Source organism: Amblyomma maculatum, chromosome 6, assembly GCF_055883805.1.
Source record: "Amblyomma maculatum isolate TAMU_Amacu chromosome 6, ASM5588380v1, whole genome shotgun sequence".
In the NCBI taxonomy this organism is placed as follows: Eukaryota; Metazoa; Arthropoda; class Arachnida; order Ixodida; family Ixodidae; genus Amblyomma; species Amblyomma maculatum.
In genome coordinates, this window is record NC_139349.1 from 71,029,734 (window position 1) to 71,048,051 (window position 18,318).

The 18,318-nt window shown below is 45.9% G+C and overlaps 1 protein-coding gene across 1 annotated transcript in view; it reads right to left on the minus strand.

Moving 5' to 3' along the window:
- Positions 1–2,146: 2,146 nt before the first annotated feature.
- The window catches only part of LOC146186002 (phospholipid-transporting ATPase ABCA3-like), a 54,130-nt gene continuing 37,958 nt past the window's right edge, over positions 2,147–18,318 (minus strand). The window contains exons 10-18 of the mRNA XM_084607968.1: positions 15,758–15,904; positions 13,442–14,005; positions 11,454–12,021; positions 9,812–9,940; positions 8,566–8,905; positions 5,912–6,167; positions 4,459–4,811; positions 3,119–3,470; positions 2,147–2,424 (exon numbers count right to left, since the gene is read on the minus strand). Coding sequence (XP_084464094.1) covers positions 2,191–2,424; positions 3,119–3,470; positions 4,459–4,811; positions 5,912–6,167; positions 8,566–8,905; positions 9,812–9,940; positions 11,454–12,021; positions 13,442–14,005; positions 15,758–15,904 — 2,943 coding nt within the window. The 3' untranslated portion in view covers positions 2,147–2,190. The remainder of the gene's footprint in view (positions 2,425–3,118; positions 3,471–4,458; positions 4,812–5,911; positions 6,168–8,565; positions 8,906–9,811; positions 9,941–11,453; positions 12,022–13,441; positions 14,006–15,757; positions 15,905–18,318) is intronic.

The following is an 18,318-nucleotide window of genomic DNA, read 5'->3' on the forward strand; positions in this document are numbered from 1 at the left end:
CATTGTATACTTGGCAGGAATCACACACATTTGTCACCAATTGATTTACTGCTTTTATTGATTGGCTGCGCGATTGCAGCGGCATGCTGCAAGATGTCGTTGCCTCGGTGTCGAAACTAGAATCGGAAGTGATTTAATTTGATCAAGGTCAAGCTCAAAGGCTAAGCAAGTTATAATCGGTGCATGACTTAGTCTTCTCATGGCTATCACGTATAGGCACGGTGTCATGAATATGCTTAGCAGTTACAGCGTTGCTACGCAGCAGCTCCAGAAGGAAGGAAGGAAACGTTTTTCTTAGGGTATACAGTGTACCGGTTTCTCAAGAACAAAGGTCAACTTATGGTCTGTGCATGACTGAGCTCTCCCATGGTTATCACGTATAGGCACGATGTCATGAATATGCTTAGCATTTACAGCGTTGCTACCCAGCAGCTACAGAAGGAAGGAAGGAAACGTTTTTCTTAGGGTATACAGTGTACCGGTTTCTCAAGAACAAAGGTCAACTTATGGTCTGTGCATGACTGAGCTCTCCCATGGTTATCATGTATAGGCACGATGTCATGAATATGCTTAGCATTTACAGCGTTGCTACCCAGCAGCTCCAGAAGGAAGGAAGGAAACGTTTTTCTTAGGGTATACAGTGTACCGGTTTCTCAAGAACAAAGGTCAACTTATGGTCTGTGCATGACTGAGCTCTCCCATGGTTATCACGTATAGGCACGATGTCATGAATATGCTTAGCATTTACAGCGTTGCTACGCAGCAGCTCCAGAAGGAAGGAAGGAAACGTTTTTCTTAGGGTATACAGTGTACCGGTTTCTCAAGAACAAAGGTCAACTTATGGTCTGTGCATGACTGAGCTCTCCCATGGTTATCACGTATAGGCACGATGTCATGAATATGCTTAGCATTTACAGCGTTGCTACGCAGCAGCTCCAGAAGGAAGGAAGGAAACGTTTTTCTTAGGGTATACAGTGTACCGGTTTCTCAAGAACAAAGGTCAACTTATGGTCTGTGCATGACTGAGCTCTCCCATGGTTATCACGTATAGGCACGATGTCATGAATATGTTTAGCATTTACAGCGTTGCTACGCAGCAGCTCCAGAAGGAAGGAAGGAAACGTTTTTCTTAGGGTATACAGTGTACCGGTTTGTCTTAGACAAAGGGCAACTTATGGTCGGTGCATGACCGATAGATGGGTATATATTGAAAGAAGCAGGGAGGATGCATGCAAGCATTCTATGGCGTTGTCGGCGGGTTTCGCAAGGGCATGGCCTTCTCGCAGCTGTAAAAGAGGAACTAGTTGGTATATCGTTAAACGAATATTACCATCTGATAGAACGTCAAGGAAAGGTATGCAAGTGACAAAATGGTTGAAGTGGGTTAAGTAATTAGAGAATTAAGTGTAATTGGGAGCCAAGATGGCCGCCAGCCAACTTCCGGTTTTGGTTCTCAGCTTCCATTCAGGTGCCTCAGTTAAGCACAACTTTGTCGTTATTTGTACGCATCAAAGTTCACCGGCCTTTTGTAATTGGCTTACAGGAAAGGAAAGGCGCTGTATCTCACTCGCGGAATCTCGCTGACCTTCTGGCTGACAGAACGCTCAGACGTACGCATTTCTCCAGTGCAGATTCTGCAGTAATCTTGGAAATTTTTTTCCCGGTTTTGTGATCTCACAATAAAACGTACTGTGGGACGCGGTCCCTTTTCCTGGAAGATGGCTGCTTTCAGCAAATGATCAATGTGGGTTAAAGACGATAGTGCGCTTTGCGTGTCGTGGCTAGTCCGAATACAAGCTGTGTAACTAAGTTTTACATAATCTCCACAGGGTTAATTTAATTGAAAACTATTCACCTTTTCTTTAAAATGATCTGACCCATTCGAGAAAAACATTGTCTCCACCTGAAAGTTGTTTGTTGTAGCCATGAAGATGCTGTTAGACCTGAGTATTGCTGTCACTAGAGAGACCACTACAGAGAGCAATTTTATAATCGTGACTTCAAAATTAAAGTCACGATTATAAAATTGCTGAAAGGAGCCAGTATTGCGCATATTATCAAAATTAACCTCATGCGGTGCTGCGTGATAATCACGTCCAAAGCTTGATCGGCAGCCGAGGAGAAAGAGAACGAATATTTGCTTCAAGCTCGCGTGGTGAGCCGGGCGTGCACGTTCGCTTTATTGAGTTCTCATGCAACGGCGATTGCCACTGGCTTTGTGTCCTCGTACTTTGCCATTTTAAGAAGTACATGCTCCAGGGTGACGTCGCTGAAAATCACGTCCAGGGCATACTCAGTGAGCTGCTGCTTGAGGGTGTAAGCTACGACAACAGCCTGACTCCATGGAATACGCAGTTCTGTGGCATACTCGAGCGACATTAGGATCCGGCCCGTGTGAACGGCGCCCGGGAAGGCTGCTTGCACCTGCAAGACAAGGGTCCTGCGCTCAGTGGTAATCGAGAGAGGTACACTGGACTCGATTACATTATTTTAAGGACTTCATAGGCTCATGAGGGTTCGTCCGTGCGTGCGTGGGTAAGCAAGAAGTGTCACACTTCTCGATATTCTGCGGGATACTTCGAGACTGTGACGTTATCACCTGCTGACGTCATCGACCATACCGGACTTCACATCATGATCGGATGTGACGGCATCATGACGTCACATCTGGTCATGTCTAGTAAGCGGAAATTATGTTATAGTGGTCACATCCGGTCATGACCGATGACTTCAACAGGTGACTCACGCATATATGAAGCATACACCGCCGGGCGTTCAGTCCAGGCGTCTGTACTGCGCCTTTCATTTGGAATTTCCTCGAAAGCCGCACCACATAACTTACAGAAAAAGACGCAGTAAAGCAGGAATAAGTGGCGTTTCAAACAAAGGCTTTCGCCTCACCGAAATTTAGTAGCCCAAAGTGCCCCTAGAGCTTTTGCTGTATAGATATGAGGATTACTTTAAGGCCATTATTTTGTTAGATTGCGAGTGAATGTTTGAGATGACCGACAAAAGTCCCGACCTCTGATCAGAACTCCTCTTGCGATCCAAGCACTCGCAGGGGGTTTAGAAAGATTCCGGTAAGTGCTTTGAACAGGACAAAGTAGGTATTGCTCACCGCCTGATGAATGGAGCTGATGATGGCCACATCTTGAAACGCCTTCGGCTGAAGCTTGACCAGGATCATGCAGCCGCGGCAGTACCGCTGCTTGAGCTGGGCAATGTTACCGAGGCACCGGAACTGCCCGTTCATCATAATTGCCATGCGATCCCCAATGACCGCGCAATCGGACACACTCTGTGTCACGATCATGACGGCGGACTTCACCAGCTGGCGGAGCAGTTGGATGGATCGATAGATCTTCCGCTTGGACATCATGTCCAGCCCTGTCGCAGGGTCATTCATGAGGACAACTGGAGGGAGGCCAATGATAGCTATGGCCACAGCCAGCTTGCGTCTGGTCACAGCACTGCGAAATTATACGGTGCGAGTCGATCACATTACAAGGTACCGCTTAAATGCCTCGAGAGTGCCACAATACCCCAGAGTTTGTATCGACGTTGGTCCCGTAAAGCGCGGAACTCGCTCACCGAGCCAGGCCATGGCACCGAATATATAGAGGACTTTTTCGCAGCATAAAGACTAAAGATGCGCTCTTAGAGTGCGGTTCCGCGTTCTTCCACAATTTTGAGGGTACCGGCCACGGATATGTTCAGAAAAAGTGTGCGTCCTGTATCAGAGGCAGCTGCCCAGACCACCAACACATGGGGTATTATCTGGGCCTTCCCGATGTCTGACACCAGCATGTGCCATAGAAAGTGTGTACGTTGATGACTGGTTTAGCCGGCTGAATATCTGTGAACCTTTTACTTTCCCTGTGGAATTTTGCGGGGAGCGATGGCCTGCTGGGCCACTATTACAACTAATTTATAGAAGGGTTGCGCCAGCCTCTGCATTCCTTTGGAGGCGGGCAATGGGTACAGGAAAATACTACTGGGCGGTACAGGTCTGGATTGCTGTCTTACGTTGGTGTGCTTAGGCTGCTGCTATGCCCGCTTGTTGTTCTTAATCAAATATTGGGTGGCGTGGATGAGGATTGATGCGTTTTGGCGCGAGGAAAAAAGGGGTTTAACCATTTGTGACGCTATTAATGTGCACTTAAGTACACACGCCATATTGGTAGAGTTATGGAACGTCTTCTAGACATCTCTAAAATTGACAAGCAGGAGTTTAGTTGCAATGCAAGCCAACTAGAATTCTTTAAAATAAACCATTTGAAAGCACTCGGGTGCTTTCCTTTTCGGGTTTCGGGAGAGAAACGGGACTGCTGGGCCGGATATCAGCCTGGTGAGCTTGGGAGTAGCCGCTTACCTAGCTTTTGTGCAAGCCTTTCTATTAGGAACATATTAACGTTCTCTTATACAGCCGCTCTACAGTATCAAAAGGATGATACGCACCCCGAAGAATCGACCGTGTCATTTTCCACCGCGCTAAGGTTGAGCAACAGGATAATGTGCTCAAGGAGGTTCTGGATGGCGTCTCCAGCGATGCCGCGCACGCGGGCGTACAGGGCCAGCGTCTGGCGCACCGTCAGCCGGCCCAGCACGCCGTCGTAGTGGGGGCAGACGCCGATGCGCTGCTGCCACGTGGAAGTGTTGTGCAGCGGGCAGTCGGCGATGAACGCTGAGCCCGATGTGGGTGGCACCACGCCCGACAAGATGTCCAACAGCGTCGTTTTGCCGCAGCCGCGCAGGCCTAGTACCACGAACGCCTCGCCGGGCTCCACGTGGAAAGTAAGCCCCTTCAGTACCTGCGCCATAATTTGGAGTGCCGGGGTTGAAGCAATTCCTTCCTCTATGATGAAGCCTCGAAGCGTTAACGACGCGAAAAACGCCAGAAAATGTTCCGTGGTACGTGTTTCCTGATGTCTGTGCGATTGTGGATTGTCTGTTTCCTCGTATAATATTACTATCAACAAATTATTCGTGTCATGGCTACATGTCGCTCTATCTTCTGTATTTAAGTTAGAGTGAGTATAGCTGCCTCGTTCACAACCGCCTCGAGTCCCAGCTTAGACGTTGAAACATACCAGTGTTAGTTACCTGATGAAAAAGATCACACATATCGATTGCGTCTTATAGATGCTTTAGAGCGATGGAGCATGGGCGCCGCTATATTTGATTACATAATATCGCCACCATTGCAGGCCTCCTGTTACGGCTGCTTCCAGTGCGCTCGCGCCGAGTGGCTAGAGCCATCATAACGCGTAGGCGACAGCAGCCGATTGGCGGACGCAATGTTTACGAATGCCAGCACACAAGTTTCCAGGAGGCCTCCTCAGTGCTGTGTCGGTCTGAAGGCGCTTCGCACCTTCCAAAGAAAAAGGCGGCACTAGCTTTCCAATTATCTGATTATAGGAGCTGTAGGTAACGCACTGCTACAAATAAATTGTATGGTGGTTGCGCTTTTGGTACATCATACATACCTGAATTGTGTGCATACTAGTACATGCATACTGTACTGTACTGTACTGTACTGTACTGCACTGTACATGCTGTACATACTCAACTAGTATAACGTGTACACACTATGTACATATGGAAGAGTACACAGGCATTGCTTCTTCCAAATGCGTGAAGATCACGTCTGTAACCCTCACTACGGCGGCTATAATTTTTGTCTTCTTACCCTTCATCTTTCATTTCTTCCAGTGCGGTGAGGCTTAATAAGTACGCGCCTTTCGAGGATGGGAAGTTACCGTGTCCTTCCTTTGTACATTAAGAGTTTTAATTTTGTCAGGTGTCTGGAAAAGGAATCTAGCGCGCACAGGAGTCCGGCAGGTAGCGTCACTGCAAGCTTCACATCGTACCGCTTCAGGCCGGTTGTAAAGTTCCCCGAATGATCAAGTACCTGACGAGTGCCGACGGTTTTACGCAAATCCAGCACAAGAAGAGCGGGTTTCGTCAAGTCACGGCTGGCCACAATCTTCTCAACGACTCTCTTCTCTTCAGCCACTCCTGGTAGCAGCTTCTCTACTTGTGTCGGTGCGCTCTGCACAGTGGACCGGAACCAGGACCGCAGCAGCCCATGCTCGAACATACCGAGAAGTATGAGAAGGACAAATCCTTCGACCAGCATCACCAGCAGCTCTATCATGACGGAGTCTCTGCATTACAGAAAGCCGTGTTTTCCATTGAGCGTTGAAAGTCCTCCGGATATAATCACTTTTACTTAAAAGATGCAGCTTTCGCATAGATGATGAAGACACAAACCTAAGCAGTTGCGGGGTGGCTGTTCGTGCCAGCATAACATAACCCGATGTCTTACGTAGCGCCGAAACCAAGGTTAGCAATAAAGAGGAAGCCCTCGGCGCCTGCCTTTTTATTCTTTCTTCTGTCATTTTTCGGGGTGCGCGCGTGACAATTTCCGTTTTGCCTTTTTTTACCAATCTATCGTACGCGACAGCAGGCCTCTATTTACTCGTCCTAGTTAGTTGCTCTCATGTTATCGCCACCCATCTACCATCTCTTTATTTCCGTCCTGGCCGCTTTGATAAGAGGCGTGGACGGACTTCGGCCACGTGACGGCTCAGTGTGCATTCTGTGTAAAGGCTCATGCGTAAAATGAAGCTTTAAATTTGGGAGCGACCTGTCCTTGAAATGTAAGTTGATAAATAAAATCTACCCATCGCAAGCTTTAGCCTCAAGGGCAGAAAAAATGGACTACACAAAATGGAAAAAGATTAAAAAAAAAAAAAAAACTGAAGTCAAGAGAATATTGGACCCGTGTAACATGTGTTCAGAATTGCCGCTGAAAGACGTTACACAGCTCGGGCAGCGGCAGCTAATGTGTGTTGAAGGTTGCCTAGAAAATAGTGTCCGTCCTTTTGAATTTTCATAAGTTTAAATTACTGTTAAGAATACCTAAAGAATTTCTTATTCTTAGCCCATTTGACCAAAATCACTCGACAATCTAGCTGGAGAACAATTGAGACATAACCGCAATTCAAGCGAAAGAGTAGATGTCTCTTTCGCGCACATAAAGGTATAAGTGGAGATCTCACGAACACTATGTCCACATGTTGTATCCTGGGCCCGCCTGAGCAAGTTGTATTTACTTGCGCAGACGAAAACGGGAATTGGAGCCACGACGTTTAATAAAAAAAATTCCAGTGCCATTTAACAGTGGAATGTATACACAATAAAAATACCGTAGGAATGATCTAAATTCGAAGCAGTCATTAATTGCTTGTACCTGTACGGTAGAAATACGGAAAACTGGTGCCTGCTTAACGGGACATATTACGTATCATAACCTAGTGAATTATGAGAATTTGTTAATGTCTAAGGGCGGAGAAACTGCGCATGGAAGCTTATTGCATGGCGTAAATTGAGTTTCGCCTGAAAGGTAGGCGTGACAACACCTTTAAAACAGACTTTGGAAAAATGTTTTCGTTTAATTTGTTGAAATTTTTGTATTATTTGCTGCAACATCGTACAAATCCCACCCCACAGTGGTGGTACAGATGTTAGGGCTTTCGACTATTGTGCCCAAGAATGCGGGATCGAATCCCGGCCGCGGTGGCGCTTTTCGATGGAGGCGAATAGCCAGGCGCCCGTGCGCTGTGCGATGTCAATGCACTTAAAGAACCCCGGTTAGTCGGAATTCCCGAAACCCTCAACTACGGTGTCTCTCATAGCCTTAGTAGCTTTGAGACGTATAACCTCACAAACCAAATAAAACCATACTTTAGTAAGGGATGCAAGTTACACCACGGTCACGAAGTGCCAATCAACGACACTACGTGGCCTATGCGTTACGGGCCTACTTGACATGCAGGGGGCTGGACACGAACCCCGGTGACGACCAATTTATTTTATTCAATTACACCTAGCTATATTCCCGAATGCTTCCATCACAGAAACAGCCTCGCCAATTTTGGCTTCATTCGGACCCGAAGCCGATACCATAGCTTTACCTGAATTTTGCACGTTTGCAATTTGTACGCAAGGCCATCTAGTTGTGATGTCAAGACCGCGTAGACTAATCAGGATTTTTCCCAACCGCAGTCTACGTTGGCTGCGGCTTCGGCTTTTCGACGGAGCGAGTTGTATAGTCTATCGTGTAAATTTGTTTAAGAGCTGCTAATTTTGTATAGAATAATTGCAAAGTTGTGTTATTAGAGATAGTTTTCGTAATAAGGGATATTCAATGCGGCTTCTTTCGTTTCCGGCGGCTTCTTTCGTTTCCGGAGGCTTACCGATCGTCTTTACCGTGGCAGATATGTTAGGAATGACCTGTTGCTACACATCTTTAGAAAATGATGCACAAATAATGGTAACAAATTTCTTCAGTCATAAATTAACCACCATTTCCTGGGCTGTGCCGTACGTGATACCCCAGAAATATACTGCTTCTGTTGGTCCTTTTCTCCTCCACAGCCATTTAGTGTACATGCTTGGAATAACTTATACTAAAACACACGATCGATTCGGACACGCTCTTTGATATAAACTTGTTGCTTTGAAAGGTATTAGTAGCCTCGAGCGGCGTGTGCCCAGTACCTGTGGAAAGCGAACGGGCTCAGATGGGAAACGGTCTTCTCATTGCTGGCGTAGAAAGTGGCGCAGCAGTAGCGCAGGTTTGTCAGCAGCACGGCGCCGTCGTCGGGGCTGTTGTGCAGATAGGCGCACACATCATTCACCGTTTCGACATTTCCCTGGCAGTAGCTGTCCTCGGACACCTTCTGCGCCACTTTAGTCAGAGCCCAGGTGTAAGAGAAAGGCGGCCACAGGTACAGAGTCATCAGCAGTGGGTCCCATGGCTGCTCAGTAGCAATGAGCTTGTCGGAGCCCTTCTCTTGAGCGATGAGCACCAGCTGGTAGCCCATGGTGCTAACCGTGCCTGCGAAAACCACGCAAGCATCAATGAGTATTCATACACCGAAGCCGCTAAAAGGGAGCTGAACATTCAGTGTATAGGGAGTGCATGCATGTGCAGTGCTTGTTGAGCAAAGTCTAAAATGGATTGATGTAGAGTGAAGAATATGAAGCGAAGCGTCGGGTGCTCATGTGTGTTGCCTGAGGGTGCTGAAAGAACGTGGACCGCATATGCACATTCAGGCGTCGTTCCTAAACCTCTGCAGATGTAGCCACACGGTTATACCGTGATACCTGTATTGCGTAGCATCTCGCAGGAGAGCTCTACAATAGGATTAGTAGTAGCCTCGAGCGGCGTGTGCCCAGTACACAATTGTTTGAATTGCTTTCTTCTCATAAATGTTTTTGAAGACATGCCAAAAGCATTCAGGCATACAATGTCAATTAGGGCTTCGTGGGAAATAGACAAGTAAGTTGCGCTTCGTTTATTGAAGCTGTTTAAGGCAGTGATATATGCCAAATATGTTTAGGGAAAATAATAATATTATTGATTATTTTGGAAAAACGCCACAGTAAATGTATATTTCTCAGGCGACCCCTAAGGCAACATCGTGGAAGGAAGGCTGGAGATCCGAACTGTTTTGATAAGTTTGAAATTGGTCTTTTAATAATCGGTAAACGTGATCGAAATGTTCACGTTTTTTAAAAGAAAGTGCGTCTTCAATGTGAAACAAGGAGTCCAACAGAATATATGCACTGTATATGCACTATTTATGACTCTAGGAGGAGCCATGGAAATATTTGTGAAAGACGCCTCGTAGGTTGTTTTCAATATGACTTAAAATATTTCGCACGGTGTACAACTAACAGTCGCGAACGCACGTCATAAAAAATGCCGACAAATAGCTTGATACAAATAATAAATACGCACCTGATAGGGCGGTGATTGCGTTCACAATTAGGAAGCCACTGATCAGCGAGTCAGTGGCAAAAGAGAACCAGTAGACGATCGCCAGCATGCTGTGGATGTAGCTTAAGAACACCGCTACCGCACTGATAGCTGAAAAAAAAAAAAAAAGACAGTGAGAACAGTTATATAGTACAGTGAACAAAAATTTTAGTTTACTGTAGCTGTGAAAACGATCTTCGGCCCTACACTTTAGGAGAATGGTGGAGTAGGGCTTTCGAAATATAAGCTTCACGGCAACTAAATATATTCTTTAAAACCCAGACAATGTGCGCCGGTTTACAACCTGGCAGTTTATAAAATAAACTTCGATCTAGACGTGCAGTTTTCGAATCACTGCATTTATTGAAAGTGCGGAAATAAATTCTGCAACACTTACCGGGCACCCGATACTGTCAAGCGTTGAAATATACATATTCACAGCCCTAAATTTCTTCTTAAAATAGCAGAAAAGGTGTGTCGTTGCGCTCCTAATGATGTAAATCCTATGGAAACAAGAATGATTCCTTGTGCGTAACCTGTCGCAGCTTATTTAAAATTCGCGCTAGCTAATGTGCCGTGAAAGGTGATTTCATTTCGTTTGCCTCATTTTGGTTTATAGCATTTTAACCTCTTAAATTGACATCGGCAATGAGACATGCCCTAAAGCAGGACTCTTGATATTCGATCACTTATGGTTTTAAAGCGTGCCCTCTCCTTTTCGCATTGAGACAGCAAGGTCATCCATCGCAACATTCGTTCGTTAGACGTCAAATCCCGGCGTTATTTGACCTGCAGAAATGATGGCATTAGAGCCAACGCTCTAGTAGTGTGTCTGCAGAAATACAGAGCACTTTCTCTCTAAAAAAAAAAAAGCGAAAACAAATGACAGTAAAGCACCAAAAATGTGGACACTTGTGTCACTGCTTAGTGCTACTAAGTTGAGTTAAGTGCGCCTTTAAATATTATGCAAAGTGTACAGAACCTGCTCGGTCAAAACGCCATCGCCGTCGCCGCAGCAACACAAAATTGAGAAAAACGGCGTCGTCTAAACTGTGATGTAACCGTTCTTTACGCTGCTCTAAGAGTGATGTCACACTATTTCGTTTTGCTTTTTGTATCCGTCTTGCAGTAATTAACTTATAGGCAAGTTTGCGATAGGTATTAGAAACGGCGACGTATGTTCCTCAGATAGGTGTAGATGTACACTGATAAGTGACAGGTACTGCGCCTTTTTTTTTTTCTCCATGAACAAATTTAAACAATAAATAGAAAAACATTCGGGGAATGAAAATATCAAGTTAAGGGCGCTTCGCGTTTGCTCTGAATGTGAAGCTTGAACACCCCGGTAATTTTTGTTGTTGGTATTTATTTTCTCTGTCTAACGCGATGGCCAGCTGTGCAGTCGTTACGTCACCATCGCAGCCCTGTAACTGCGTGTTTTATCCTTGCAAAAAGTCCCGTGACGTGTTACTTGGCACGCGCGTCAGCACAAGCGACGTCGTATATCCACAGGCTAAACGTTATGGGGCAACACCTGTCATTTCATTTCAAACATTTCATTTGTCTTTGCGACAAATGAAATGTAGCAGAGCAGGCGTGGCACCTTCGCAAATTAGTGACTCACCGATGCTGATCAACTCGCTGTGGCAGTACAGGACCGGGAAAAAAAGCACCAGCAGTGCCACCAGCGACAGCACCATGTCCCATACGTAGTTTCCCAGCCAATAAATGAACGGATGCACGCCGGAGAGGAGCTGCATCGTCTTGGAATTGGTGACGCGGTCGTCGATGGGGAACAGCACGAAGCTGGCCGCCACCACCGACGTTGTCGCGGGCAGCAGGACCATGCGCAGGACACGTGAGGAGAGCAGGCTGGCCAGGTCGTCCGCGTAGCGCGAGTTTGAGCTCTTGCGAGACATGATGGTATCATTCTGCTGCTTGATGGGCCGCAGTACGGTCACCATCTCGGCGTCGGGATCGCTGGCGACTTTACGAAGCAGCGCGCTCCCCACGGCCGCCAGAGACGCCGACTGAGTGTGGTAACAGTCGCCATTGTACCAGGCCACAGCCTTGCCTGCCGCTGCGCTGCCTGAGGCCGCATGGAACTCGGCACCTATCTTGTAATGGTGGAAGGTGGTGCGAGACCTCTTAAAGTTCGTCATGAGGTCCCTCACGCTGGGCACGTCTTCAACCTTGCGGAGTGGAAGGTGTGTGAAAAATTCGTCATTAAGATGCACGTCATGAGCCATCGGTTTGCAACATGCAGGAAGAAGCCGGCAAAAAAAAATGGTTTCCTGAATTTTGTACTTTGATAAATAATACAGATGCGCTTGGACGGCCGAAGTAATGAACTGGATTTTGTAGCAAAATCAACATGGCCACTTCTATATACATAATTTGGTCGGCTGCATTACAACATGGTGAAGTCCGTTCAAAAACCGAGATTTCAGGTGTGCGAAATACATCAGATCCGCGCGGGTCTGAGATATTAAGGCTGTTATTTTTTAGACATTGATTTTTTTTTAAGGACAGCTTCAGCGGAATAATAGCTTATGTACTGGCGGATGTCACAAAACAGCTGCATAATGTTAAACAGAAACTATACTAACCAATTATTCGTAAATAACTTTCGTCTATTACAAAACTCAAATCTCAATGCGTTATTTGCAAAGCTAATTATTAGACATTAGGTAATCAGAGTAATACTTGATGTTATACACTTGTTTATTGATGTCCACCATCAAATGTGTTCTTGAGCATAATAAACAGTTTCTTGCTTACAAAAATTGATCGCGAAGTTCCTGCGACACCTACTGATGGCTCGGTGGTGCGACTAAGCTTTTAAAACGTTACCACTTTCTTTAAAGGGCTATAAAAACTTATGGAAACATCAAGAGTATGCTGGGGTACTTCCTTTTCAAAACAAGCTGTGGTGAAAAGGAACGTTTTCAACGCAAAACTTCGGGAAAATGTGTTCGTGGAAAACATATTTCCATAGCAAGAAAACAAAAAAAAGTTTATAAGCTAACCATGCAGACAAGAATGACATGTGCTCCTATGTAGTCATAATGTGCACATGTTTCTTAGGAACCACATATTTTAGCACATTTTTATTCTCTTGACTTGCGTTTCATGATTAGAATCTCATATTCCTTGAATGAAAAGCATGGATGGTTTACTCTGACCTCGTTTCTTCCCCATCAGTGCTACGAAAATAAGCACAGTAGGGGACGATGAACCAGGTTCGCTCGTCGGAGGATATTTAACCTGCGCTGACCCTATCTCAGGGCGCCGAAATCTTTCCTTTGTTCGCCCCCTCTAAGCGGTGGGAGCATCCCGCATTCGACCGTTCTTGAACTCAGTAGCCCAGCACTAAGGACACGAAGCCATTACGGCGATTGGGCTCCATTATGTGCAAGCTGTGCGTGCCAATGCGTCGATCACGTAACATCGCGTCTAAAAAACGTTCCTTTAGTGCATTCATGATTGGCACGCTTCCCAGATCGGTTTAACGAGGTGTAGGTTGTAATTTAGCGGCATTGGGAACGCGAGAAGATGCGAATTCCGAGTGACCTTAGTTTCGCTGCTGTCGCGCGGTCGTCGCACTCTGACCTTTGTGTCCTCCCTTTCGAGATATGCATGATACTGGTCCTTGAATGCCTGAGATGCCTGGTCGGAGGCGACGAACGTCCATGCCGCTGGGTGCAGGTTGGGTAGGTCGTACGTCAGGCTGTCTCCGGCAAAGCTGACCGCGAGCGTTTCCCCCAGCCGTTTCTCGGACTGGCATTCGGCAAACATGAGAGCTGCGGGAAGAAGCCAGCACAGCACGGGCAGCGAAAACACCTGGTAGGTGTAGCTGCGTCGCTTTTGGATCATAGCTACCAGGGTTTGATAGTAAGTGGGCTTTCCTGGCTTCATGTCGTATAGGGTCTTCATGTGAGCCTCGATCTGCACAGATGACTCGTACTCAACTTCGACGTTCGACATTGCCCCAATATTCTCGGTTTGCATCACCATGTCACGCTCCGAGTACTCGATCTCCGTGGCGGCGCCCATGTGCGACCTGGCGATGGAACGGCGCGCCGTGGTAGTTGCCTTTCGATTTGCCTCTACATTGGCGACATCTACCTCGAGTACGACGCGGGTGAAGATGTCTACCATGGTAACAACGTGTACCTGCAAGAAGGGACAGCTATTATCGCAGCTAGCTTTTCACTGACATCGTCGCGAGCATTTGATACGCTGCTGTCACTTCACAGCTCCTTTTCGGGGCTCAGTAAACGTCGCCACTGCCTCGTTATTGAATCTTCCGAGGACGGAGGAAATTTAAAGAAAGTTTATCTTTGCGTTTTCAAGAATATTTTTATGTGACTATTTTAGGCTTCTGTCTTCCCTGCGTTTAATGTATTCAAGTAGATGATTGTACGTGTGCTCACTGCGCTCGATTCTTTGATCTCCCTCTCTCTCACACACATGAACACACACAGACACACTCATATTCACCCACTATCACTCACTAGTTCGCTCATATTCTACAGACTTACACATATGCACACAAAATATATATTTTCACTCTTGCTATCACTTTCCATGCAGGCTATCAAGCGCATTCTCTGAAAACGTTTGTTTCGTATGAGCTGTGAACAGTAAATAGCTGCTGGTCGACAAGATACTTGTTGTTAACCGCCCTAAATGGCTGCGTTGTTTTCCTCGGTAGCACCAATGCGCCGTCTCGATATAGGGAAGCCAATTAACACTGAGAGTGTAATGAAAATTGGTTACTACGCGAGATTTCAGGATGGGAGTGGGGTGGTCAGCGGTTCGCTATTTCTGCTTGGCGCAGGCACCTAACGCGCCGAGTTCAAGTCGGCCGCCATGTTTTTCATCATCATCATCATCAGCCTGATTATACCCACTGCAGGGCGAAGGCCTCTCCCATATTTCTCCACTTAACCCGGTTCTGTGCTAGCTGCATCCACTTGACCCCTGCGAACTTCTTAATCTCATCAGCCCACCTAACTTTCTGCCGCCCCCTGCTACGCTTTCCTTCCCTTGGAATCCAGTCTGTTACCCTCAGCGACCATCGGTTATCCTCTCTTCGCACTACATGTCCTGCCCATGTCCATTTCTTCTTCTTAATTTCCACTAGAATGTCGTTAACTTGAGTTATTTCTCTGACCCACTCTGCACGCTTTCTATCTCTTAATGTTACCCCTACCATTTTTCGTTCCATAGCCCTCTGGGTTGTCCTCAACTTAAGTAGAACTCTCTTGGTTAGCCTCCACGTTTCAGCCCCATAGGTGAGTACAGGCAAGATGCAACTGTTGTATACTTTCCTCTTGAGCGATACTGGTAAGCTGCTAGTCATAATCTGCGAGTGCTTGCCAAATGCGCTCCATCCCAATCTTATTCTTCTTGTTATTTCCTTTTCATGGTCCGGATCTGCGGTTACTACCTGTCCTAAGTAGACATATTCGCCAACTACTTCCAGTATTTCGCTACCTAATGTAAACTGCTGTTCCTTCCCGAAGCTGTTGAACATTACCTTAGTCTTCTGCATATTGATTTTCAAGCCTACCTTTCTACTTTTTCTGTCTAGGTCATCAATCATTATTTGCAGTTCATCCCCCGAGTTGCTTAGCAAGGCAATGTCATCAGCAAATCGCAGATTACTGAGGTAATGGAGCTTATCATAGGAGGTTGTGGCCAATTACTGCACCAGGGTGGCCAACTCCTGTTCTGGTGAGGGAGTGCGTTGCCGGAGGTGTTCACCGGCATCAGGTCGCACCCCAAACCTGTATATGCAATTCCATCGACACTCGGATTTCTGTTTTTATGTGATGTCAAACCCAATTTCATGATTGCACGTAAACCTTGACGGTTGCATTGGCAGCGCTGTAAACTTCAGCGCTTAAACTGGCGCCTTACCTTCATGGACTCGATGCACATGCCCTTCATGTCGCTCTCGAGGAGCTGGAGTGCAGCCGACACAGGACCGACGCCGTTGCGTAGCCCAAGTGAGTACACGACTTTGCTCCGCTGGTCTTGAATCACTCGGCTCTCGGGCACGCGGGTCTGCAGGTTGGTGGTGACCCATGCGGTAAGAGGGAGAAGCTTGTACGACTGAAGCAAGGCAGTACTGAAGAGACGCTGATCCATATGATTTTGGCTGTCACGTGAAGTGGACCGTGGGAGAAATGAGTCAATAGCCATTGATACAAAGGAAGGCACAGGGGAGGTTTTTGTCGATATGAAGGATTGATTAAACGCGGTGATAACTGGTTAGAAAGTAGATGAAAAAACAACCACGTGCAGCCGGTGGGATCCGAGTAAATGACCTAGAAACTTTACGTCTGACGGTCTATCGCTGATCTACTGCGAAGGCTGTTTAACCTTTCATTTAGTTCAATATTTTTGCCGAGTGCAGCCTCTCCTTAAGAGTGTTCACCAGGAAACCCTTCTCCGCCGGGGAGGACATTCTGTCTAACGGCGAGTGTCACGTAGAACGTGAAACGTACATCAAAAGTGTTATTATGGGCTAGTTGGTTGTCAGCAATTGTAATATTAAGGCGAAAGCTTTTAATGGCTCATACTGTCGTGGACAAAATATGTCTCGCTTTCACGGCGTTCTGATTGGCCGGGGTGGGAGGACGTCATAGAGGTCTCGACCAATCACAGAGCACCACAACAGCATGTGCGAATGCGTGCCTTATATGGTCATATGTCAATCAATGATCAATCAATAACTGATCATTATTGCAATTATTATTTACCAATCAATGAATTATTAAGCAATTCATTAAATGACCAACTAATAATTAATGAAGTGATTATATGTAGTAATTACCTGATTGTTAATTAATTACTTACTATTTAGTGCCAGTGTCGTAGCAGAATGCAGTACTCAGGCTTTCGCCTTTCACTACTTTAGTCGCTAAAGTCCCTGGTAATTTCTTTTTATCATGATATCATTATAACGTAGAATATGATCTCACGGGAAGGGCGAGAGATCACAATCTTACGCTACCTATGGCGTCAAGGCCGTCATATTCGAAGCCTTCGTTAGACTGATTAGTTTAACGAGGGCTTCGAATCTGACGGCCTTGACGTCATAAGCCTGCAGGTTAAGTGGGTTACTACACAGCTCCCACTCTTCCCACTAGATCACGTTCGCGTGACACTGGCGGTAACAGGACGTTCCATGTCCGTCGCTATAGTTGAGAATGGCACTGGCGAACACTCTAGATAATAAGTTACACGCAACATAAATACCTAAACAATTGAAATATTTAACAAATCATCACCAAAGCCCCAGTGGTAGAGCAGCAGACGAGAAAGTAGGAGGTTGGGGCTCGGATCCCACTGGCAACATTTGTCACCATGTTTAACAATTACTTCTAACTACAATGAATAAAAACATCACTTGTGATTTTATTTGTGTCAGTGGCTGTATGTACATCATAACAAAACCTAACATTTTCCCTACATCTGATCACGTGGACCGGTAGAAAAAATAGCAATTGGGAAGCGTGTCCCGCCATGCTGATTCGGGATGAAACAATGAATACTCTGAACATTATCAGTGAAGGCTACAGTTTTTATGTCTGTTCTGAGTAGGTTTTTCTCCCGATGGATAGTCATGACAATACATTCCCAAATTCGCTGCAACTATGAGAACGGAAATCATACTGGTGATAAAGCTGACCTTCCTATCACACCAGAGTTTGTAACTGTACATAAAAATAAGACAGAATGGCTCTTTTGAGGTTTTGTTTTTGTGTGAGGGAACACATTCTTGATTATCGCTAATCAGAACTTTTAACTTAATTTTTAACTTCTTTCTTTCTACCATATTAAAAACTTGCTGCGCTGTTTCATGTCATTTGTCGAAGTAATTGTTTCATTAATAGTCGTCGTTTGTCGAAAATAATGAAGGCCAAATCGAGCCAATCAGCCAGGGACTACTGGGTGCGCGCGTCTTTGCTTTAAGGGTTTGCTGCTTTCCGCTGTGTATTTGAAGCAGTAGCTGCCAATAGGAAAGATTAGCCAGTGCCGTCGTCTAAATCTTTCAAAAATAAAGAATACTATGACGTCTATTTCAAAGCTTTATAGGACCACAATTCTCTCCTTGATAAAAGGGAAGGAAGCAAGCATGCAAACGGTTAGCATGTACCTATATCATGTATATGACTTTTGCAACTCAAGAACGTATCAGAATAACATTGGAGACTGTGCTGATCAAAACGTAGCATTGACCCCCCTTTCATATAAAACGCATAGGGAACTCTTTCTAAAGCTGCGCCATTAGAAATAGTTCCCTATCTGCGCTCAGCAGGAACACGAGCGCAAAAACGAGACATGATATAGAACAGTGTAATGGGGTAGGTGAAATGGAAATTATTTCATTTCACTGTGTTAATTTCGGGCCGACAATGTAAACGTTGTCATCGTCACAAGTTTTGCTCACTATAGGGGAGAAAACCTGGGCC